The 26,278-nt window shown below is 37.6% G+C and overlaps 1 protein-coding gene across 7 annotated transcripts in view; it reads left to right on the top strand.

Annotated features, from left to right (window-relative positions):
- CYRIA (CYFIP related Rac1 interactor A) overlaps positions 1-26,278 on the top strand; it is a 77,730-nt gene that overhangs the window by 35,885 nt on the left and 15,567 nt on the right. For 3 of the 7 annotated variants that reach the window (XM_039334908.1, XM_039334892.1, XM_039334900.1), the window contains 4 exons: positions 868-903; positions 18,665-18,745; positions 18,902-18,981; positions 25,632-25,753. In XM_039334908.1, the coding sequence (XP_039190842.1) occupies positions 18,909-18,981; positions 25,632-25,753 (195 nt within the window). In that variant the 5' untranslated portion in view covers positions 868-903; positions 18,665-18,745; positions 18,902-18,908. The remainder of the gene's footprint in view (positions 1-867; positions 904-18,664; positions 18,746-18,901; positions 18,982-25,631; positions 25,754-26,278) is intronic. The other 4 variants (XM_039334926.1, XM_039334916.1, XM_039334944.1 and 1 more) reach the window with 2 other exon arrangements.

The following is a 26,278-nucleotide window of genomic DNA, read 5'->3' as shown; positions in this document are numbered from 1 at the left end:
GGCTGTGGAATTCTGGGAGTTGAAGTCCTCATGCCTTAAAATTGTCAAGTTTGGGAAACACTGCTCTAGATGCTAGGTAGACCAGTCCCACCTTTGGGTGCTGAAGGGTGATCAGCTATGATCAAGCCGGCAAGAAATTACAAGTTGATCCCACTCCCACTGCTTTTTTTTCCCCTTTGGTCATTCTGTTTCTCTGTTTAGGTAAAGAAATATCTCTGAAATGATGACCCTTTATTGTCTTAGGTCACGGGTGTCAAACTTGCCGCGTCATGTGACGTGTCGTGACATATCACAACTTTTTTTGCGTTGCCGGGGCTGGAGTGGGTGTGGCCTTCATATGATGCAACCGGCCCACGGGCCGGCAGTTTGACATCCCTGTCTTAGGTAGTTAATTTTAACTATTTAGTTGTGATTGGTGATTTTATAGGCAAGTGCTCTCCATGCTACCCTGCCAAGCACAGCTTCTTTCAGGTGTTGGATGTTCATTTTTCAATCCTTGCATGCCCCTTCTTGATCCACTAACCATTCCTAGCATCACTGACTTCCCCAATGAATTTGCATGCATGACATGGCCAAAGAAGTCCTTTATTGTCTAGTTTCTTCTATATATAGACACACATCCATGTAACATTTTGTGTCTGTCAGTAAATAAGATAGTTCTTTCTCTGTTATGCATGTCTTCATGCAATGTAAAAAAGATTATGAATGTTGAACTACACATTGATATTAAGCAAGATTTTTGGTAGCTCAGTAAGAACCCATACAAAATGAAGGCAAATAAAACGTTTGAACAGAGTTTTTCTATGTCTGCACACAAAATTCCATTCCTTATGAGGTGTAATTGATTATACAATTCTGATTTTACAGATTGGAGAACTTGATTCAAAAGAAATACATTATCAGGTAAGAAAATAGTCATTGTATCAAGTACATCAGTGTAAGTTGCATATTGTTTTTATATATATATATATTTAATCTAGTCAGTTTTATTTATGTATAAATGTACACCTCAATTCAAAAGGTTTAGGTCCTATCTCTATGTGGTTCTCTCTGTAATTAATGATATCTTCATATATACGTATTAGTGAATATGTCTTTAGTTGTGAATGAATTGAGAAACTCCTGATCTCTTCAAATTTCCTTAACTTATTAGCACTTCGGTTATACACCTCCTAAAACATATAATGCCCAAACAGCTTATTTCGGATCATTAGCTCATTAAATAATGGAAAGAGTATATTTTAATAAAATACGTAACTTCAGTGTTCTTAAATTAGTAAAGTATTTCTGTTATTAATACTGCTGTCATGGTCAAAACTTCCATAGTGACTGCCTCATATAGCAATCATTTGCAGTTACTACAGTGGTGAAAAAATAACTTTATGACCCATACTTACAACCTTCATGGGTCTAGAAAGCAAATGAAAGCCGGAAGTAAAGATCATAAGCACGGTTAGTGTTTCAGTTAGTGACTGCTTCACTTAACAACTGAGTTACTGGTCCCAATTGTGCTTGCTAAACGAGGATTACCTGCATTGACTTATCCAAAATAAGCTAAAACATATCAAAAACAAGAGTTTAACATGGCACAACCTTCACACAACAAAGCATTTCTAAATCAAGATTTCTAAAATAAATTATTAACATACCATGTGAACCAGATGCCTAAAAGGGAACTGACTGAATTATCCATTTCAGATAATTGAACTGACTTTAGCATGATTTTATATTTTATACTTATCCTAATCCAATATTTACTTAATAGTTTATATCTTTTGTTTGATAAGTTTTGCCTCACATTATTTGCTTATAAATATTTTATTGGAAAGCTAGATTGCATTATTAACAAAAGTCTGTACCTGACAGAAATTATTGAAGTCTTATATAATTAGCATACTATGAAATAAATAAGTGAAATAAATAAACCTATTGATAAAGGTAATAAAACTGTGCAATTTCCCAGATGGAAATAATGAATAAATCATATGAATATAAAAGAAGCAGAAAAATGGGTAGCATTACTACTTTCCCAATCCTTTATTATTCTTTCTTGTGTCAATATCCTGTTTTCCTAACCAATGCAGACATAAGGTTTCAGAGTTCGTTTACATAAATTATGCTTACATCAGTTTGATAGGAAATAGGCACTAAAATGAGGTCAGTATATATATTAAAACATGAATATTGAAGCAAGGCACCTTAGACACTGTGTTATTGTCAATCAAGAAAATTATCTTAAGGTTATAATACATATCGCCCAATAATTGTCTAGGTCAAGAAAAAAAAGCAACTAACGCATTCATGTTGAAGATTAGGGAAGAAATCTGAAATTAACACTATCCTAATTCTTCTACATAAATCAGTGGTGTGGCCAAATTTGACTTGTTTACAGAGATATTGTTTATATGTTTATACATGCTCTCTTATTTTTATAATGGTCTGCACCACAACAAATACATTTTTGTGGAATATTTAAATTCATGCATGGTGCAGAGAATGTGGAGAAAGAGAATCTCTCTTACATACAGTAATAATTAGCGTCTGAGTCACTGATTAAAAATGAACGGTGGAAGCTCCATAACAGATCAAAGAAGATGGGTCTTTATAACTTACTCTAAAATATCATATGAAGTGTTATGTGATCATGTGAAGTGTTAATACCACATTACAATGCCTTGGTAAGACCACACTTGGAATACTGCTTCCAGTTTTGGTCACCACGATGTAAAAAAGATGTTAAGACTCTAGAAAGAGTACAGAGAAGAGCAACAAAGATGATCGGGGGACTGGAGGCTAAAACATATAAGGAACGGCTGCTGGAATTTGGTATGTCCAATTTAATGGAGAGAAGAAAGAGGGGGAACATGATAGCAGTGTTCCAATATCTCAGGGGTGGCCACAAAGAAGAGGGAGTCAAACTATTCTCCAAAGCGCCTGAAGGCAGGACAAGAAGCAACGAATGGAAAGTAATCAAAGAGAGAAGCAACCTAGAACTAAGGAGAAACTTCCTGACAGTTAGAACAATTAATCAGTGGAACAACCTACCTCCAGAAGTTGTGAATGCTCCAACACAGGAAGTTTTTAAGAAGAGTCTGGACAACCATTTGTCTGAAATGGTATAGGATTTCCTGCCTGAACGGGGTTGGACTAGAAGACCTCCAAGGTCCCTTCCAGCTTTTTATTCTATTCTGTTCTGTTCTGCTCTACTCTATTCTACTCTACTCTACTCTACTCTATGCTACTCTACTCTGTTCATAATAGCCATCAGGTTGGGTGGCTTTAAATAAGGTTTGATAGGTTTGTCTTTCATGAATTAATTGTGGCTACTATAAATGATATTATGTATTTTCTCCAGTATCGGAAGAAATATCTTGTTTTTATTATTTACATCCCATATTTTGCCCATGAGGCACAGTTAATACATTACTAGGGAAATCAGGCAAAAGGACACTATTGTATTCATGTCTTCTTTGTGTGGATTTACCCGATTCATTTGAATCTTGACCATTTCTGGAACAATATGCTGGAATAAATATGCATTTGGATGAATCAACATGATTCGTAAATGTTTATAACAAAATACTGATTATGAGTTAGTGTAGGATAAATTTTGGAAATAATAAGAACCACTGTGGGGTGAGATTCTATGTCAGAAGAGCAGTGATTGCTGGGGACTTTTTTTGGGGTGGGGAATTATCATAGTATTTATGCTTCAGTTTCCATACTTATCTATCTCAAAAGGACAGGAAACTGTACTACCATTTTCAAAGTGGTAGGGGAAGTCCAGTGCCACCGCCACCACCTGAAAGTTTTAGGAAGACATGTGACTCTGGGATTTCCTGTTTCTATATCTAGAAGTTGTTTAATAGTTTAGCTATATTGTTTCATGTGTGCGTGAAATATTTTATTAGCAAATATCAGGGCTAGTTTGGACAACGGAATCTTGTTCATAGCCCAGTAAGAGAAAGAAAAGCCAAACAATTTGGCTTTTTTGCTGTGCAAAATGAACAAATCTGAATCTTTATTCTCACCAGACATAGTCCCAGAAATGGATTCAGAACCCCACCCGACACAGTTAATAAATAGATACATTCTGAACAATTCCTCCAGAGATTGGCAGTGTTGTGCAGGTAATTTGAGACTTACAACTGCAATGGTGCCTGCCCATTACAATTACATTATAAAGCAGGTCACCCAGGTGACCATTTTTTTGTGACAGTTGTCAAGCGAGCACCATAGCTAAGTTTGCTAAGTTAAACAAACACGGCGGTCATTAAGCAAACCCATCGTTTGCCATGGGGTGTCAAAAACCTGAAGTAAATGCCATGTATTTTGGCAAAAATGTTGCAAATAGCGGTTATGTAACCGTGTGATATTACAAACAGTTGTAAATGCAGTCTGGTTGCTGAGTACCCAAAATATAGTCATGTAAATTTGGAACCATGTTGTAAGTACCTTTTGGAAGTCCATCGTAATTTCCAAATGGTCACTACCTTTAGTGCAGCGGTTCTCAACCTATGGGTCGCGACCCCATTTGGGGTCGATCGACCATTTCACGGGGGTCGCCAAGCAAGGCTGTCCGCCATTTTTTCCCCTTTTCTGGCGGGTACCTTATCTCCCTTGGGCTGGCCCAGCCGGTGGTCGGCCTGCTCCGTCTCTGCTGCTTGCCAGCTACGCCTTGTCAGGCGCAGGGGGCGGCACCACGCATGCGCGGCACTCCCGGACAGGGAAAGTCCTTGATTTACAACCGGTTTAGTTCTCGACTTACGACCGGTTTAGTCCTCGACTTACGACCGGTTGGGGGTCACGGCATTAAAAAGATTGAGAACCACTGCTTTAGTGGCTTAGAATGGTGCTGACTCTTCCATTCTGAGCACTCCTCTCCTCATTATTCCCAAACAGCTGATCCTGTGCCTTCAGGGCATATGTTCACAAAGACAACACAAAATGGGGACAGAGCAGACACATCCCCACATGTACACAACCCAGAAAGGAACCCACATTGATTATACTGTTCCAAACAAACATATACAAGAGTATGTTACAGACACTTATTAGTCCCTAGGAGAAAATGTGAATGCACACATGCACACTTCCCCCCCACCCCATATTACGTTGTGACACAAAAGAAAATACAGGCATCTCCTATGGCCATTGCTAGTAAAAGGGTTGGGAAGCATTTCTGAAGCCAGTCTCACCAGGATTTCCTTATTCCTATTGACATTTTTTTTTAAAAAAAATCTATTCCTGCCGATCTTTTATTTTAATTATAGCATATCATAAATTCCAGCTTTTATCTTTTTCTGTGATTGGTGGTCTGAGTTGCCACCAAATTTTTGTTCCAAGATCAGATATCTGCAATGCGCTGGAGAGGGTGGAGATTTTTGTTTTTATTTTTTACTTTAGCAAGCTAAGATTGCCACTTAGTGGTCAAATCTTCTAATGACAACCTTATCCCAGCAATAGTAAGGCTTTTAAATTGATTTGGAATTTAGCTTACTTTTATGTTGAGGGAACTGGGTCTTAAATACCATCCACTTTGTGTCCATTGTGAATGCCTGCGTTTGGTTTATATTTATGGGATTTCATCCCAGTTAAATGACTTCAATGCAAATGTTCAATTACATCAACCTCCACAAATATGATAAAGGCACAAGAACAATGATCTTCACAGCTACAGATTGCATGTCCACCATCATTTTTATCCAGTTAGTATAATTGAATGAAAAAATAAATTACCGTAACAATAATATATTTTAAATTTTAATAAATTATTGAACATCATTATGAAGTTTTAATTTAAACACAAATGTTCATTAGATTTTTGTTATAAACTGAACAGATTCAGTAACAAATTAGTAATTCTTATGTTTATGTTGTTTCTTAATTACCACATTTGTATCATTCCTTTCTTTGCAAGTTGAGTGTAGCACACTTGAGGGCATTTTCTCATTTTATTCACACTTCCATTAATCCTTTGAGAAGTATTACACAGAAAGATGCTAACTAGTCCCAAATCAACTATATAGGCAAGTGGGTTCCTGAACTCTTGTTACCTTGATCCCTCCTATGGTAAATCCAAAATCTAGAATATTCTCTTAAAACAAAAGTATATGTGGAGATTTTTTGATCAGTCTTTTGCCTTTTTCTCTTCCTAACTGTATCAGAAAATTGGCTGGGATTAAGGAGAATTTGAAGAATTAATTACTTACTCTTCTTACAAGCTTACTAAGAAACACAAATGATAATATTATGTATGACCCCTCATTCAGCTTTCCATCTTAAATTACACAAATTAAAAAGGACATTATATCATTGTTTTTATAAGCTTTACCCAAAATAAGTTGTACTTGAATGCTGTTCTGTTAGGATAATTGATGACTAGTCCATCCATTGTACTATACAATGTTTTAATCATGGAATGTTGAGTAAGATACAGCAGCCTGATATACATATAAAATTAAGACATAAGCTATAATGTGACTGGGTTCACATGCATTCATAGTTAATTAGTTAACTCCATTTGTGGACCTGGAGTAAGATTTGGACATGCCTTATGTCATTTAAATCTATTCCAGTCCTACGTTGAAAATGGGAAGATAATAATCTGTAACAATGTCTCTCCAAATTCCTTCATTATATATGGAGTTAACTTTCATTATTTTGATAATCTGTCTTGCCATTTTTTTAATCTCATCAAGTTTGTTGGAAGATTTTGTCATATAGAAACCCAGTAAAATACTTCATATATTGAAAGTTACACAAAGTCAGGGTAGAGGAATCAAAGTAGGTGATTAACCTATCTGATTTTGGTTTAATCTATTACAGTTGATTGCATCACGTGACGTATCGTGATGTTTTTTGCCTTTGCGGAACCAGGGTGGGTGTGGCCTGCATGTGAAGTATCTGGCCCGTGGGCCGCCAGTTTGACACCCATGGTCTGTTGGGTGAACCTTGGCTAACAGGTGCTTTTCATTAGCTGCAGTTAAAAATCCATGACTTAGTATAATGTATGAGTCAGAAATACAGGAGGACCAAAGGAATTGTTTTGGCAACAATGGTTCCTACAAATAATTAATAATAAATCCTACTGTAATCCCTGGGATTTAATTTAGAGTAGATTGATACAGAACTGCATGATAGATATCTACCTATAATCACTATCATGTGAACATAGTCTTATGTTTAAAAATGTACTCTGATGTTTGAAACTGATGCTTCAAAATATACTCACCTATTTTTAAATTTTAACTTGCATTTATATAACTGATGAATATATAGAAGAATTAAATGTTTAATTAGACCAAATCAGACTAACAGCCATAGAAAAACAGACTAATAGATAGACATTTTCATTTTATTCCTAAAGTCCAACAGCAGAGGGCACTCTGTCACTAACAAAATCCATTTTCTGAGCTTTCCTTAATCCCTTTTTAAAATCCTTCCTTCATGTGAAGTCATGTTGAATGAGCAAATGTCTATAGACTGGTCTGTGAGATTTAAATGTCTCCTTCACAGGAAATCCACTGTGTAGCACTGCAGGGTTGTCCAAACATCGGCACAATGTCCACTTCTGTGCATATGTTTAACTTTGCTCATATCATTGACCAATGTCTGTTTTCTTTGAATAATAGTTCACTTTAATCACATGCTTTTCTAATATTATGAAAGGAGCAAGTGATATTTGCTATGAAGGTTGTCTGTGTGTGATTAATCATCATGCAGATTTGTTATGGCTTAAAACTAACCACTTTAGAACAAACTTTGTACAATGTAATTGTCATAGGATCCTAATATACAGCTTTTGGTACTGAACTAACTTTAGTTTCTAGTTGCTTCCTATTAAATAAGCCATCTTTAAAAGTACTATTCTGCACACTGTACAAGTTAGATCTTTCCTTGATTGTATTTTTAATCAGCTGCTGAAATTTGATTTTGCTTTTCTAATTGCTGAGCTAGTAATTACTTGCTTTTTAGGGATTGATTCCTGTTTCAAGTTACAATAAGAAATTGATTAACAGGACTGGTTAATTTTAAGTCTTTCTTTAAATAAACCTGATTGATGCCTTGCCCAGGAATTTCTATTGGTTTAGCCAGAATACATTTTTGCTTATTAATTTATGTTGAGAAGCTCCATCATCTGTTTGCTATTAATTACAAAAAGAACCATGCATTGGACAATTCCAGATTTTCTTGTTTAATGTAGATATCTATTGATTTCCTCTAGCTGTCTGTGAGAAACAAGTCAGTGTTTTAAAAAGAAGAAGCTGACGCAAGCAGATACACAGATACATACACACACATTCTAAATCAGCTAAATTTCTATGTGGTTGATGTTGGTTTCCAAGTACCATTTTGGAATCAAGATGTATATTCAAAGCTGCAATTCTGTGCCCCTTTACTTGGGAAAAGGCCCCATTAAACTCAGAGTGATAAGTAAATGTGATAAGGTGCAAACTATAGAGAGTAAGGAAGTTTACCTTGGTTGAAATATATGCAAGAGCCATTACCTAGGCAAAAGTGGCTGAAACATATTTTAAATCCAGAGAAATGAGATAACATTCAGCAATAACTCATGCTGATGGAGTTACAGCACAATCAAATTTGCAAGAGTCTGCTATTATAACCAATCTCAAAAAAAAAAAATTAGTTTTAGATTTCTTGTTGAATTGAGTTCTTGGCCTGGTTCAGCTTACGGAGCTGACACAAACTGCATGCGGATGAGCAGTTAAGGCTACTTGTTTCCATTTATTTCACTTTTGTTCTCTCCATTTTTCTTTAAATCTTTTGCTGAGTGTGGGGACTGTGCTTCCATTTTCTCTTGTGCTACGTTTATTCATTAAAAACCTTATTTGAAGTAGAGAACATGCTGTGTCAGCCTTGTAAATAAGTTCTTAATGAGCTTGCTAGCATATAATTTTCTGTTATGGTTCTCCTGATGGATTCGTGCCTCAAAGGAAAAAAAAGAAACAGAGACCCAGGAGGTGTCACAGATACTTTCTGTGGGAGCAAGGTGCTGACACAAGCACAACTATAGATATTACAACAGTTCATCTTGATGAAGAGAATAAACTCTTCTCCTCCCAAGCCCGAAAGAAAGAAGGGTCTTGACAGGATCACGAGGTTTTGTAAGACCATGTGTTCTTCTAAAGGTTCATTTACTACCAAGAACTGCATCAACCTGCTTTATGGTTTTGTATATGTAGGGATTGGGAGCCAGTTTTGTGTAGTGGTTAAAGGTATCAGGCTAGAAACTGAGAGGCCATAGCTTCTAGGCCAGTGTTTCTCAACCTCTGGGAGTTGAAGTCCACATGCCTTAAAATTGTCAAGGTTGAGAAACACTGTTCTAGGCAAACCTAGAGAATCCAGTCACTCTGTCTCAGCCCTAGAAAGAAATCAATGGCAAGCCACTTCCAAAAATGCTGTAAAGAACAGTGTATGGACTTGTCCAAGTAATCACCAGGAATCAAGGCTGATTCAAGGATGTGGAGATTAGATTAGATTAGATTAGATTAGATTAGATTAGATAGATAGATAGATAGATAGATAGATAGATAGATAGATAGATAGATAGATAGATAGATAGACAATACATTCATAAAGCTATACACAACAAACACCTTGGTTTTATTGTTCATTCCCTCTGCCTTGTCATGAACCTGGATTTCTAGATTCTCTGAACTTTCCTGCCTCTGTTGTGGAGATCTGTTCATGGAGTCTGTTTTAGCTGGTAAACTATATTTATTTTGCTTTCCTGGCTTCTCTGACTTTGAAAAGGTCTTCTTCCTATTCTTATTATGCCTTAGTTGAACATCTCCTTGAAAGTGTTTTATTGCTGACTTCAAGCTAAAAAAGAGGACAGATTGAAGCCATAAAACACTTCAACTAGCTAGAAGGAGGTTTTCAAATAACAGAATAAACTTTATCAAATGTAGTTGGCTCAGTTAGCTGTTGCTATATAGATGTTTCACGTCTGTGCAGCACAGTCCATGGCCTTTACCATGGCTCACCCAAATGATGGCCTTGAAACCTGAGGTCACTCCTAATTGCTGCCTTTTATTTTTAGCAAAATACACATTGCATATATCTCTGTAAGATTTTTTTCTAGATGACCAAATTAAAATGGAATTTTTATCACCTTGTTGTCCTCTAAATGGGCCATTTTCCTACCCACTTTGCCAGATAAGGAACCTGAATGAGTTTGTGGGCTTCAGTGCTCAATTGCACTTGATTTACAGAAGTCTTTGAAGGTCCTGCCAGTTCAAAATAAAACAACTCCCTTCCCCAATATCTAGTGGGTTCAACTGGTGAATACTTACCGTAAATGCCAGTGTATAAGACGACTTCCGTGAGCGCTGAAATCGGCGCCAAAGACGGGGGTCGTCTTATATGCCGAGTCGTCTTATACACCGGAAATACTGGTAGTTTCCGGCGTATAAGACGACGTTCTAGGAATGCGGCCCAGCTATAAAGACGGGGGTTGTCTTATACGCCGGGTCGCCTAATACGCCGGCATATACGGTACATTGCGGAATGAATGGGCAGGGATATGTCCTCTCATTCTCCTCTTGCAAAATTTATTTTACATGAGTCTGTATATTGATGGGTAGGTGGAGGGATGAAAAAGGACATCCTGTCAGATAACGAGGAATGGGATTTTTAAGGACCATCATTACCTAAAGAACTAGCCCACTCTGGATTTACTTGAATGAGAAGAACTGAAGCAATTTGAAGGGCCAACTTTGTCCTATGGGAAAGAGAGCAGCAGCATAGGAACATCCTCCCCTTAGAACGATTAATCAGTGGAACAACTTGCCTCTAGAAGTTGTTGGTGCTCCAACACTGGGAGTTTTTAAGAAGAAATTGGGCAACCGTTTGTCTGAAATGGTATAGGGTTTCCTACCTGAGCAGGGGGCTGGACTAGAAGACCTCCAAGGTCCCTTCCAATTCTGTTATTCTGTTATACTGTGGCAAGGTTTTATAATTCAAAGTAAGGAAAATAATCTCAAACTCTTGTGGAATCCAGATTCTGGGGGCCCCAAACTTTCATCCAAGAACACACACACCCCATTTTAAACATGCCAGCTTTAATTATTGCCCATATATATTTCAATGTTCCTTTTTTTTATTTTGCAGCGATTCTGAATGTATGTCTAACCATGCCAGAAAAATAAGGTATTTCTTCCCAAATAAAGCACATATAAACTGACTGAAGTATTTTAAATAGTATTTAGATTATAAAAGGTTGAATGCTTTTTGTTCATGGGGATCAAAAGGAAAGTAAGTTGAAATGATTATCCCCGAATCTTCAGGCAATAATAACTATTATTCTGTAAGCCATATTTCTTTCTGAACTATTTGTAAATATATTCAAATGTGCATTTGCTCGCATACTAACAAGTGTATGGGTCTAGAAATAAATCCCGAATAGGTTAGATTACTGAGTATGCTTTTGGTGTTCATGATCAAATTGCTCTGTAGTATAATGGAATTTTCATTAAAAAGTCTCAAAAGAAACGCTCTGTATGCTTTGCAAGCCTTTTTCCTATTACTTTGATGAAAATAGCTATACTAGCGGAATTACTGGACAGAGCAAAATTAATCTCCTAATATTCTCAGCTACCATTAAATATTTGGAAGGCTTCTGTATAAACAAGAGTATTGATTAACCAGAGGCTATAGTAACTTTAGATTACAGTATATTTGCCACTAAATCCTCCGGTCTCATGGTTCAGAAAACCAGTCTGCTGCTAAAATTTTGCAAGGGGTCATCAGGAAGAGATATTCGACAATGGCACCTCACCAGCAATTCTAACTGTTTGGTCTGCCAGGCATGTATTTTTCAAGTCTTCTTGTTGTCAGAAACACTTCTGCCCCAAGAGGGAGACATTGGCTTCTTGAACATGGGAGTCAAAATGATGAGGCTTGCTAAAAGAAATTTAAGTAGTTTCAGGTTGTATTTGGAAATTTATACCAAAAGTACAAGTACAGATTAGGCGAAACCTGGCTCAAAAACAGTAACTGTGAGCGGGACCTTGGAGTCCTAGTGGACAATCATTTAAATATGAGCCAGCAGTGTGCGGCAGCAGCCAAAATAGCTAATACAGTCCTTGGTTGTTCAAACAGAGCCATAGAATCAAAATCACGTGAAGTATTAGTACTGTTTTACAAAGCCTCAGTAAAGCCACTCCTGGAATACTGCATCCAGTTTTGGTCACCACATTACAAAAAAGTTGTTGAGACTTTGGAAACAGTTCAAAGAAAAGCAACTAAGATAATTAAAGGCCTGGAGACTAAAACATGTGAAGAACGGTTGCAGGGTTTGGGTATGGCTAATCAAGAGAAAAGAAAGATTTTTTGGAGGGGGGGGGACATGATAACAGTATTCCAGTATTTGAGAGGCTGCCCTAAAGAGAAGGGGGTCAACTTATTTTCCAAAGCACCAGAGGGCAGGACAAGAAACAATGGATAGAAACTAATCAAAGAGAGAAGCAACCTAAAATTAAGGAGAAACTTCCTAACAGTGGGGACAATTGACCAATGAACAGCTTGTCATCAGAAGTTGTGTGTGTTCTATCACTGGAGGTTTTAAGAAGAGACTGGATGGTCACTTGACTGAAATGGTATAGACCAGTGATTGCGAACCTTTTAGAGACCAAGTGCCCCAAAACTGGCTCTGCCCCTGCTCCACCCCCTGCCCCGCCCCCGCTCTGCCCCCCATCCCCCGCCCCGCCTGCCAGCAGGGCCACTCACTTCCTCCAGGGTCTGCCGCAGATCGCCCAGGCAGCCCAGCAGCACTATGGTGGCCATGCTCTCTGCCTGCGCCCTGCAACATCAACTGTGCATGATGGGGTGTGAGGGCAGAGTCTTGTCTACGCTACCTGGCTGCCACGTCCTTGGCTGCGCTGCTCCGGGTGGGCCATGCTCAGGGGCGACTCTCCTTCAGGGGGCTGCTGGAGAGGAGGGGGTCACGGGGGAAGGTGAGGCTGGGGCAACGGCACGTGTGCCCATAGAGAGGGCTCTGAGTGCCGCCTCTGGCACCCGTGCCATAGGTTCACCACCACTGGTATAGGCTCTCCTGCTTGAGCAGGGGGCTGGACGAGAGGACCTCCCAGGTCCCTTACAGCTCTATTCTGGTTGATTGAACTAAGAAACCAATATGCTTCCTAACCATTCTTATTACTGCCCCAGAATCCTGAACTCAGAAGGGAAAAATCCAATAGGACAAATTTTTTTCCCTTGTCTGAGCCTGAACTGATGGCCTAAAGATATTTTATTTACAAGAATTGCTTTTATTTTCTTGTAGGGAAAAAAAGGATGGAGAGCCCTGTATTTGTAATAACTATTATACCACAATAACATCACAATTTGTAACCAATAGTTGCTGAATTTCATTCTGGATTTTATTGCAGATATACTAAGGGTGGACTATATTTAGCTGCGGCCCTCTCAATTCCTGGCAAATAGATGGGGAAGAAATGGAGGTAGTGACAGATTTTATTTTTCTGGGCTCAAAGATCACCTCAGATGGGGACTGCAGCCAAGAAATTAAAAGACGCTTGCTCCTGGGGAGGAAAGCTATGGCAAATCTAGACAGCATACTAAAAAGCAGAGACATCACCCTGCCAACAAAAGTGCGTATAGTCCAGGCCATGGTTTTCCCAGTTGCAATGTATGGCTGTGAAAGTTGGACCATAAGAAAGGCTGAGCGCCAAAGAATTGAGGCCTTTGAACTATGGTGCTGGAGAAGACTCCTGCGAGTCCCTTGGACTGCAAGGCGTTCAAACCGGTCAGTCCTAGAAGAGATCAACCCCGACTGCTCTTTAGAAGGCCAGATCCTGAAGTTGAAACTCAAATACTTTGGCCACCTAATGAGAAGGAAGGACTCACTGGAGAAGGGCCTAATGCTGGGAAAGATTGAGGGCAATAGAAGAAGGGGACGACAGAGAATGAGATGGCTGGATGGAGTCACTGAAGCAGTAGGTGTGAACTTAAATGGACTCCAGAAGATGGTAGAGGACAGGAAGACCTGGAGGAACATTGTCCATGGGGTCGCGATGGGTCGGACACGACTTCGCAATTAACAACAACAACAACAAATATTTAGCTGTGATGGATTTGTTCATCAACACAACTCATCCCTTGCTTGGGATTCCCCCTTCTTGGTCTATTTAATTCCACATTCCATTTGCTCGCAGACCACTTTATCTCAGGTGAACTCCAAAACTTCATGACCTGTTCCTAGTAAATAGTAATCAGACATCAGGGGTGTTGGCTGTTCTGTTGTCACCCACAGGCAGACATCCAAATGGAGCATGACAGTGTAATTCTGAAATAGTATCTGCATAATATGTCATACTTATAGGCAATTGGATTAAATCAGACATGTCGAACACAAGGCCCAAGGGACTGCCCTGGAGGTGACGAAGAACCGGCTTCCATTGCCCCAGCTCATTCCATCCCAGCCAGCCACCCCCCCCCTCCGGCACGCACATAGGAGGCAGTGAGCGCGCAGGGCCCTAATGGTGTCTGGCTGCAGTCTGCAGGCTCCATAGCCTGCTGCGACCACCAGGCCGACCCTCCAAGCAGTAGGCGCAGCGGCAGCACCCACAGCAGGAGGAAGCAGAGGCGCAGGGCAGTGGGAGGCATGTAATCTGGCCTGCCGGATGTGCTTGCTCCATCCCACATTCCGTCTTTGCGGCCACAATGGCTGGGGTGGGGCAGATGGCCACGTGGCTGCCTGGCACATCCGGTGGGCCAAATCGTGTGCCTGCCACCCTGTGCCTCTGCCTCTGGCCCTCCAAGCAGCAGGAACTGAGAATTAGTTTCATTAGTTAGGATGTGGAATTGTTCATGTGGTGGGAATAATGTAAAAGTGAGGCAAAATTGTTTTAGAAGTAATTTATTTGCAAGTATACATATCGGTAGTCCTCGACTTACTACAATTTGTTATAGTGACTGTTCAAAGTTACACTGGCACTGGAAAAAATGACTTATGACTGTTTTTCACACTTACAACCATTGCAGCATCCCCGTGGTCACATGATCAAAATCCGGATGCTTGGCAACTGGTTCATATTTATGACGATTGCAATGTCCCGGGATCATGTGATCACCTTTTGCGACTTTCTGACAAGCAAAGTCAATGGGAAAACCAGATGTACTTAACAACCAGGTTACTAACTTAACAAGTACAATGGTTCACTTAATAACTGTGGCAAGAAAACTCATAAAATGGGGCAAAACTCACTTAAAGCAAATGTCTCACCTAGCAACATAAATTTTGGGCTCATTTATGGTCATAAGTCAAGGACTACCTGTAGTAGATTTGTATTCCGCTTTTTCTTAATAAGTAAAGAATGATGCCATTTTTCCCCACTAACATATTAAGGCACAAATATTTTTTTCACTGGACTATACAACTTTTAGTGTTAAGCCACACAGACTTTAGTTGATAGGCAAATGCCCTACTTTTCTGTAGTAGTTAGGCAGGCAGGGCAGACAAAAACTGGGATAGGGCAAGAACAAATATTTGTTCAGTCTAAATGTAAGATTACATGAAAATGATTTAATCAATTTTGGGATGGGTTGGAGGGCTGAATGGTTCCTTATAGAGTTCTAAATTTGTGCAGCCCAGCTCTTTTTTTTCTCTTATATAGGTAAGATTCCCATCATGAGGTAGTCTTATGTTATTTCCTATTGCCATTGTGAAATATTTAAAACTTATTTCATTCATTTTCTTCCTTGGTACTTAATTCTCAATTGTAATTTTTCATTGAACTGAGTCATTTGAAAGCTCTCAATGATCCCCACTAGGGATTGTTTATATTTAATGAGATGGGGAATGTTTTTCTTGGAACCACCATAGCGTGAGAGTTCAACTTACAAAAATTAGCATAGACTTATTCAGTGCTTAATATCGTACCTGTTATTCAATGTATCGCCTTTGAAAAATTAAATATGCAAATTTTACTTAACAGTAGGGATGAAACTCCAGGTGACAGGCCTGGAAAATTTAATTTAAAATAATTTACCCTTTTCAATTACTTAATTAATAATTTAAATGCTTCAAAGTATCCCTGAGTCAATAGCCATGTTTTAATTTCCATCCATGTGTTACTTGTTAGTGTGCTAGTACAGATGGCAGTTTAAATTACAAAGCATGCAGTTCAGAATACCAGTTATTGTAGGACATTGTTTTCACCTCCGAGTTACGAGCTTTCCTGAGGATCACGACTAACCATTTTAAGAAATAGGGTAGATTTTTGGAGTTACATTCTTGTGAATGTTTTCTTTTTGTCTGTTAATAGACAAATAACTAGGATTTTCCTCAATCTAGGTTAGGAAGCTATGGCTTTGCAAAAAGAATCCAAGACTTATATTCAGAGAAAACTCAGGCTTATAATAGTGAAAGGAGGGGCATGAAATATTCATTTTTTTAAAACAGTGAAGTAAAAAAATCCACATTATTATTAATACAGTGATAATTCAGTAAGAAAACAAATGCACACAGGTAATCCTCGACCTACAATAACAATTGTTTACTTAGCATGGCATTGTCTTTCAAGGATAAGTCAACCAGCGTTTGAGAGCCCACGTTTGCTCATGTTCCTCAGCAACTGGCATTCGGATACCTCGGATATTGGAGATAATATAGTCAACATGACTACCAATCTCGGGTAGCTTGTTTGTTTTTAATAAAGATGCTTTGAGATTAAGTGTTTTTGAAGAAGGGTTTAGGTGTTAATGGTTTAAGACAAAAATACACTAGTGACTTCCTTTTTTTCATTGAGGTAAGTTGTACTTTTAAATTCAAGTTGGAAATGTGTGGTTCTTAATTGTACTACATTTGAAATCCACTTTAAGCATGATTCTTATGTTTTGTACAGTGCATGATATATAAAAGTGTTGCTGCATTCAGAGTTAAGTTTATATAATCATATAGTTATAATTTAAAACTGTATTGCACCATGTTGCAATACAGACTCCCTTCCTTCCTTCCTTCCTTCCTTCCTTCCTTCCTTCCTTCCTTCCTTCCTTCCTTCCTTCCTTCCTTCCTTCCTTCCTTCCTTCTTATTTGTTAATATATTGCATGCAAAATATTAATAATGGAAAAGATTTGACATGCCTGCTTTTAGAGTAAGATCAGTATATATCCAGGACCCTTAGTATGTTTGAAAGTCATTGAAATGAGTAAATTTGTTTTGGATGGTTACATATTAAAATTAATTATACCAATAGCTTTGTTCAGATACTGAATTGTTCTGAATTCTTGCTCAGTATTGTTCGGAGATCTCAAAACAGAGAATTAGAGTGTATTCATCTATCTATATATAATATGAGAATTAGTATTATACTACTTCTGAGTCATTGGGTTTTTTTAAAACTGAAATCAGGTTCATTCAGTTTCTGTAAACAAAATAATAAAGTGTAAAACCAATTCGGGATAAGATCATTCTGTCAAATAAATCAATCAAAGTTTCTTAGACAGAACTAATTTTACCACACTGCTAGATGTAACAAAGCAAGCCGCTTATGACCTGACAATGGCCCAGTCTCTTTATCTAATTGTAATTAAATAGTAATTATTTACATTCAATAGTAATTCTTCAATAGTAATATTCAATAGTAATTCTTAAAGAAAACCTATCGGGTCTTGTTTGCAGAATAGAAAAATAATTAAGAAATAAACAAGTCCAGTAATTCAAATTATGTTCAGCTATATTTTGTATGCGTATAAGAGCTCAGGGATTTTTTAATGTTTATCATAAATATATTGAGTTTCTGTCCAGTGGTATCTGTCTCCCAAAGAAATTGATTGGCTTCTATATGAAACTTCCAGCATGCTTCCTGAAATTTGCTCTGGAACAATGGATGAATCACAGAAAAGAAAAGAAAAAAGAGGAAAGGGTGTCCTTTTGCAGGACCTTACATTAAATTAATAGTTTTAAAATGAGGATGCATTCAAAGATTGAACGTTCGCTTTTGTTAAAGCAGTCAAAACCTACAAAATGCTGCTTGTCCAAATACAGGTAGTCCTCGACTTACAATCACAATTGAGCCCTAAATTTCTGTTGCTAAGTGAGACATTTGTTAAGTGAGTTTTTGTCCCATTTTACCAATTTTCTCGCCACAATTGTTAAGCGAATCACTGCAGTTGTTAAATTAGTAACCCGGTTGTTAAGTGAATCCGGCTTCCCCATTGACTTTGCTTGTCAAAAGAGGATGATATGACCTAGCCATCCTAAATATGAGTCAGTTGCCAAGCATCCAAATTTTGATCACATGACCATAGGGATGCCTCGCCGATTGTAAGTGTGAAAAACAGTCATAAGTCACTTTTTTTTCAATGCCATTGTAACTTTGGTCACTAAGCAACCTGTTTTAACTCGAGGACTGCCTGTACACCAGGAAAGAATGTGCACACCATTGGAAATTCTGCCTTCGTGCCATGTTTCTCTCAGTTATGGTTTCTGAATATATTTTTCATATTTGGTCAATATTCCCAATACGTATATTGTAGCATTGATTGTTAATTACTTCGGTTAAACGGTCTGAATGTTCCTGTTTCAGTTTGAACTAGCAGTGCATGCCAAGCCCTTAATTTTTTCTCAGCTTCTGCTTTTGCCTATATAACTCTTTATGATTTTGTTGCATTCACTAGGTTTCGCTGGTATGGGTAATCTTCTTAAAGTCCTTACCAGAGAAATTGAAAACTACCCACATTTTTTCCTGGATTTTGAAAGTAAGTTCAAAGCTTGGAACGTTGTTTTCCCTGACCTAGGAATGTTTAAGCTTCATTTGCCTTGACAGATAAACATGTTCGAGCAGTGCAATAGAGATAACAGTGTTTTCAAGTTTTGTTCCTGGTTACCTATTCTGTTCCTTTTCTATTTTTCAGAAAACAAATGGGAAATCTTTTAAAAGTTCTCACTTGTACAGACTTTGATCAAGGCCCCCTTTTTTTCCTAGACTTTGAAAGTGAGCAAAGTTTGGCCTGCATTATTTTTGGAGGGTTTTTTTTAAACCTTAAAAAGTCTAATAAAATAGCATATATATTAATCAGCCATGCAAGTACTCTAGCTCACGCCACTTGGAGTTCTCCTCTTTCATACTGAAAAGTCATTGTTCAGTTCATCCAAAATCCCAATAATAATTGCTCGTGATCATGAGCATTAGCTAAAAGAACTTGGCTCAGGGGTTTATTTTGTGACAGATTCTGATTAGTTCAGCAGCCTGCATTTTGAAAATGGTTCAAAACATGGATGAAGACCACAGCCTATATAGAAAGAGGATTTAGTGCTTCTTGGTTCACAGATGAAAATTTTGACAGTGTCGTATCTTTACTAAAAAAAAAAAAAAGAGCCTCAAAATCACCAGTCTATCCTAAACTGATCAGTATAAGTGGCTTGTGCTATATTCAAAATAAACTTGCAAGTAAATTAATTTGTTTCTTGTGCTATTGGTGTGTCTAAAAGCACATTACTAAACCTCTATGGTATATTATTTCAAAACCTGAATGATATATGAAAGGAAACAGGCAAATTCAAAGGGTCTAATATAACTAAATGTAAGCAACCAAAATCCTGTCTAATGCTTCTCTATTTTGTCAATCTAATGTTGCCAGTTGAGGGAGTTTGTTTAGGCTGGAATAGAATATATATATATTGAATTGATTAAAACTAATTAAATTAATTGTCTATAAAATAAGATACTCGTTTACAAAAATAGTGGATACCCATCTGCGTGTAGGATTTTTCTTGCACACACATATAAATAAGTCTTACTTATCCCAGTATACATGCATGTGCATATGCCTGCACACATATACACTCCTCTTTCCCCTTTCAGCAGAAACAGCAATGAAAAAAAGTAGGGGAAGATGGGATTCCAATTGCACTGGGAAGAAAAGGGGAGAAAGAGAGATAAAGAGGTAGCTGTATGTAGAAGCAAAAGAGAGCCCTATTAAGTATTATACGCCAAGCAACAGCTTCACTTCAGGCAAATCTTCATGAGTATCATGTTTTTGTTCATTCTTTTTTTTTCCCAGTAGCTTTTTCTGTTCTTATCAGTGAATATAAGACAATCATTTCCCTATTCACACATAATAATAATTTATTAATTATTTAAATGTACTAATTTATTAAATTTGTATAGATAGTCCTCAACTTACAAACCTTAGTTTAGTGACTATTCAAAGTTAAAAATGACACTGAAAAAAGGTGACTTGCAATTGGTCCTTACACTTATGACCGTCGCAACACCCCCATGGTCACATGATCAAAATTTGGGCAGTCGGTAACCAGCCTGTATTTCTGATGATTACAGCATCCCAGGGTCACGGGATAATTGCAAGCTACAAATGGCAAGATTACCAGACTTTCAGTCTTCCCAAGCAAAGTCAGTAAGGGGAAGCTGGATTCATTTAACAACCACATGGTTCACTTACGACCGGGGTAGGCAACCTTGGCTCTTTTATGACTCGTGGACTTCGACTCCCAAAATTCCTGAGCCAGCATGGTCATAAAAGAGCCAAGGTTCCCTACCTCTGACTTAACTGCCATGATTCGCTTAGCAACCATGGCAAAAAAAAAAGTTGCAAAATCAGGCACGACCCACTTAACATCTTGCATAACAATGAAAAATTCTGATCCAAATTGTGATCGTAAGTCAAGGATTACCTGTATGCTGCCTGACTGTCAGGAACTCTAAATTACACAGAGGGGGAGGGAATCTTCCTTTCTGCTAAACTATAACAATTATCGATGAAAAATTCTTAATGCCTAATTGATTACTATTAGGAGGGAACTCCATTGTTTGCATGGAAATCTGTTGAGGACCACACATAGACTAAGGGCAGCCCATATGAGAATCTCTATTATCAATATAAATAAAATAAAATATACCAATTGAGCAAATACTTGACTATATTTCCTGTAGCTTTGTATCAAAGCAGGTGAAATAATATACTTTTACACATTAATTTTTTTACCACATCTTGCAGTGTACTACAGCTTGCCGTTTGCATGTAGCTTGAGTTTTCTCTTGAAAGGGATCGACTACTGCACTAAATCCCTTTTATCCACTCAGTTGCATTCTATCTGTGTGTGATATTTAATACCTTATTTTTAAAACAATAGGACAAGTGTATGTTGCCTCTCAATACAAGGAGTCATATTTCATAATAAGAATTTGATTGGAAGTTCTGCTGAGGGGTATTTTATCACTTTCAGGCCTCATAGAAACTTCCTTTTCAATGTAATCAATAATTTATTTAGGCTTGAATTTTCTCAAGAGTCCTGAAAATTATTTACATGAGTACTTGTATGAAATGCAGAGATTCTGGTTTTTAAATTCATATTCAAAATTAATATCCGTGCTACATTAAACTTTCAAATCTGCTGCTTCGTGTAATATATTTCTATTATCAGATAATGTTACAAAATTAAAGAAGCAAATCATACCAGAGTCACAGAATAGTACATGATATGCAGTGATCTTTCAAAAAAAAAAAAAAAAGAAAGAAAAGAAAAAATTAAAAATGAAAGCTAAAATTAACATTTTTGGGTGAAGAACATTGGTATTATATTTTATATGGAATCATCACAGAAAATCTATTTCTGTGCAACTAATATAAAGGTTATTTATATTCTCTTATTAATAGTACAACTCAGAAATGAGAAACTGTTGACTGACAGATGTTGTTGGATTTCTAATACCATCAGCCCAGCAATCAGGGAAATTAGAAGCTATTTACCAACATGTGACTGGCTTCACATTGTGTCTTCTATAAAACATTTCAAAACTGATATTATAGCTGAAATGACAGACAGGAACTATTGTATGTTACTGTTTCCATTTGAAATTTAGCAAATTATAACACAGTGCATAGCCGGACCCTCTGCAGTTAAAGATGCTGAGCTTGTCAACTGGAGAGCTAACAGCCCACGTTCAAGACCCAAACACTGTGCAATGGGGTGAGCTCCCGTTCCTTGCCCCAGCTCTTGCCCGCCTAGCAATTTGAAACCATGCAAATGCTTCCCCCTTTGGTGGGAAGGTAGCAGCCTTCCGTGTCCCTTTGGTATACAGCATCCAGGCCACATGACCACAGAAAATATTTGTGGACAGTGCTGGTTCCGTCAACCAAGAAATGGAGATGAGCACCATGCCCTAGAGTCAGACATGACTGAACAGGGAAAACTTTACAGAGTCTTCACTATGAAATTAGGAAGAAAAAGAACTGTACATATGTTTTATGACAGAAGTTGTCATCCAAAATAGCATGAGTCAATATGCAAGAACATAGTACAGTTCTCCAAATTGTGTAATATTATACCATTGTAATATAGCAATAGCATTTAGACTTATATACTGCTTCATAGTCTTAGAATAGAATAGAGCTGGAGAAGACCTTGGAGGTCTTCTAGTCCGGCCCGCTGCTTGAGCAGGAGAACCTATACCATTTCAGACAAGTGACTGTCTAGCCCAGGGCTAGGCAACCTTGGCTCTTTTATGAATCGTGGACTTCAACTCCCAGAATTCCTGAGCCAGCATGGCTCAGCTTGGAAACCTCTCCCTTTTCCCTCAGCATGGCTGGCTCAGGAATTCTGGGAGTTGAAGTCCACGAGTCATAAAAGAGCCGAGGTTGCCTACCCCTGGTCTAGCCTCTTCTTAAACATCTCCAGTGATGGAGCGCCCACGATTTCTGAAGGCAAGCTGTTTCACTGGTTAATTGTCCTCACTGTTAGGAAGTTTTAGTGCTTTACAGCCCTCTCTAAATGGTTTACAGCAGTGTTTCTCAACCTTGACAATTTTAAGGCATGTGGACTTCAACTCCCAGAATTCCACAGCCAGCATTGCTGGCTGTGGAATTCTGGGAGTTGAAGTCCACATGCCTTAAAATTGTCAAGGTTGAGAAACACTGGTTTACAGAGTCAGCCTATTGCCTCCAACAATCTGGGTCCTCATTTTACCGACCTCGGAAGGATGGAAGGCTGAATCCACCTTGAGCCAGGGAGACTTGGGCTACCGAACTGCTGGCAGCTGGGAGTCAGCAGGAGTAGCCTGCAGTTCTGCATTCTAACCACTGTGCCACCTCAGCTCATATAATATTAAGAAATTCATATTACTTATGAATTTGAAGTGATTAGTTATGAAAGTGCCTTCTCTACATCATAATTTCCAGTCCATAGAAAACTGTATGAAAAATGGTGAATATATATCCGTGATATTTCAGATATGAGGCATGTGAATTTTACTATGAAAAGGATTTGAACTTTGCATCTATGTATATTGAGCTTATATTAAAAGCTTGTCAGGTTTCATGGATAAAAGAGGATTGCTAATAAAAATACAATTCTGGGTCTACTTCTAAAAGCTGGGGATAGGGACCTTACTTTCTATAATGGCTGAGTCAAACTTTCCAGAAACAATGGAAAGGTTTTATATCCATTCTAGCCATTATCCACAGTGCCTCACTTGACTTGTCATAGCAGAATGAGTAGAAGATGTTAAAGTGGTAAATGCAAAATCTTAGTTCAGTTTATATCCTCCAGATTTATTTATTACACACAGGGCTTTTTTTCTCATAGAACGCCCAGAACGGAGTTCCAGCACCTTTTTGGGATGGAATCTTGTAGGGTAGGCAAGGCGGGTTGTATGATGTGTGTAAGTTCCGGCACTTTTTTTTTTTTTTTTTTTTTTATAAAAAAGCACTGATTACACATATAACCATTCATCTACCCAAAGGAACTGTGGGTGATGAAGAAGTACAAGATTTGACTTTTTTTTCTCATAAAAGTTTTTTCCTTTGCACCTTGAGTGTATTTAACTGCAGCCAATATTGTTAAAAGTAAAGATTTTTAGACATTGTTCCTACCTAATTAATAACTTGCACAGTGCATTCTGAACTTTTGCAGCAAGCATTTCTCTCGTAAGATGTGTACTATTAGATTTCACAACTGCACTTTAATTTTAATTTAATGCACATGATACAGGAGGAAATTGATTCTTTGGAAATGCTTCCTACAATTCTCAGAGTGGTCTCTTAAGACTTGTTAAATAAATACATGCTACTGCTGGATGAGGCAACACTGGGTGAACAGAAAACTAATTATTATGCTCAGTCAACAGGCACATGCAGACAGTGTGGTCTCTTCTGTTAGAAGATAATTACATGAAGGATGGGAGAAGAGTTTTTTTTCCAGATGATGTGTGCAGAATTCAGGATATATATATATTTTTTATAGTAGAATCAATCCCAAAGATTGGCTTTCCTGGGTCTGGATGAACTGATTCTGTGTTTATCTACACCTTCATTTGGTGATATATTTAGTTTCTAAAAATAGTGGCTCACATATCCAGTTTTATATGGCCAATGATGAACTAATCCTTCAGGGGGTACAGTTATGACTTCCGGAGGGACTTCTGGAGTACCTCACTGTGCATTGTAGAGCTTTTATCTAGACAAACCCACCTTCCATCCTATGATTTAGAACATTCTATGGATAGAGAAGGCTGCCCTCTGCTACCATCACTCACCACAAGAAGGGTGGACAAAGTCACACTCCCTCTCTTTGCATCCAGGGATTAGAGCTGCTCTTTTCCCAGTTCTTCTGACTGAGATGAGTTTAATATGGTCCCTTTCTTTCTCTCTTTCAGTTGGTTACCATCTTAGTACCAATTAATCTGTGCTTTATATCAAGTGTATTTTAGTACTCTGATCTAAAACCATAATAAAGCTTTCATTCATTTAATCTCACTATAGCAGGATAAACAACCCAACAAGTTTATTATAAATATTTGTGCCTACAGAAATGTTTTTGGTTCAGATTGTACTGGGGTTAGCACCTGGATTCTTCATAAAGACTTATTCCCAGCACTGCTGTCATTCCTATAATATTTCCAGAAAAGAAAACGATACACAGCATGTCACATATCAAGCAAATGCCTGGTTTAAATTAAATATTGAGGGAGACGAGGCTTCTAGGTATTATTGCCAATCTCCTGAAAATGCCCCTGTTGTGGGTGGACTTTTGGAGCTCAAAAGAAATTGTTAGTTTTTAATTCTTTAAAAAAAAAGATTATTCTACCATATATTCTTAATTTAATAACTTTCTTCTAAATCTGATGTTATGGGGCAATAATTTTGCTACAGAATGCATTTTATGTTAAACAAGTAGAAATAAAAAGAGTAAATAATGGACAAGACACAACATTGAACTATTATTTAGACTGGAAACCGGGATAACTTTTACTCGCTGAATATCTGTCACATTCCTGGAGATGCATATAAAGCTGCATTAAAAAATTAAAAGTTCATCTTCCCTACCTAGGCTGATTTTAGTCCAGGGGTGCCTTTGATGTCAAGTTTGGTTAATCAATTACAATTTTAAAAATTGCACATAGTTCTTCCTATTTGTATGTATGAGTGACAAGAAGCCCTAATTATAATCCTGGTTATGATTTAATAAAATGGATCTAAAAATGGATAGTCACCAGAACTATATGAAAGTAGTAAACTGTGGATCAGCTAAACAATGAATTTTAGTTGACAGTACTTATGCTTCATATGATTGTCCTGATTACAGATGTCCACTTTTTCCAATACTTGCTTTTTATGTTTTGTCTAGATGCTCAGCCAACTGATGGAGAAAGGGAAATATGGAACCAAGTCAACGCTGTTTTACAGGACTCAGAAAGTATGCTTTCAGACCTGCAGTCTTACAAAGGAGCTGGACAAGAGATTAGAGATGTGCGTTCAATTATACTATAGGAAAACAATATATTCTGAAGAAGGAAATTAAACACAAGTGTGTGATTTATGTAATTTTTTTTGTATTGAAACAATGCAGCCAGGATTTCTTGGAATATAATATGCAAAACTGAAAATTTAAAACTAAGAGCTACTGTGTTCACATTTTAAGAGACATTTGCAGAGATATCTCCTTTTGGGAAATAAAAAAAAAAACAAAACTCTATCACTGCAGCCAATTATTGTGTGAAATTATCAAAACGATAATCTAATTTAAACTTAAGAGTGTTGCACTTTGCTATTCTTAATTAAAAACTAGTTGTTCAATCTGAGGGTAGGTACAGGTGTATAGATTTGCATCAGATAAGACTTTGTTCCTAAGGTTATTATTTGTTATTAACCTCGATAATAATGGGATCTGAGTAGTGAATATTGGCCAAAAGGTTTCTGGCATAATTGCCAGATCAACAACTGATCTGTGTTTCTTGGATGAGAATCAAAACATCTTCAAGCAAAACGAAGGAA

The sequence above is a fragment of the Crotalus tigris genome, unplaced genomic scaffold, assembly GCF_016545835.1.
Source record: "Crotalus tigris isolate CLP2741 ecotype Arizona unplaced genomic scaffold, ASM1654583v1 scf7180000017546.9332058, whole genome shotgun sequence".
NCBI classification, from domain to species: Eukaryota; Metazoa; Chordata; class Lepidosauria; order Squamata; family Viperidae; genus Crotalus; species Crotalus tigris.
This window is presented reverse-complemented; position numbering and strand designations above follow the sequence as displayed.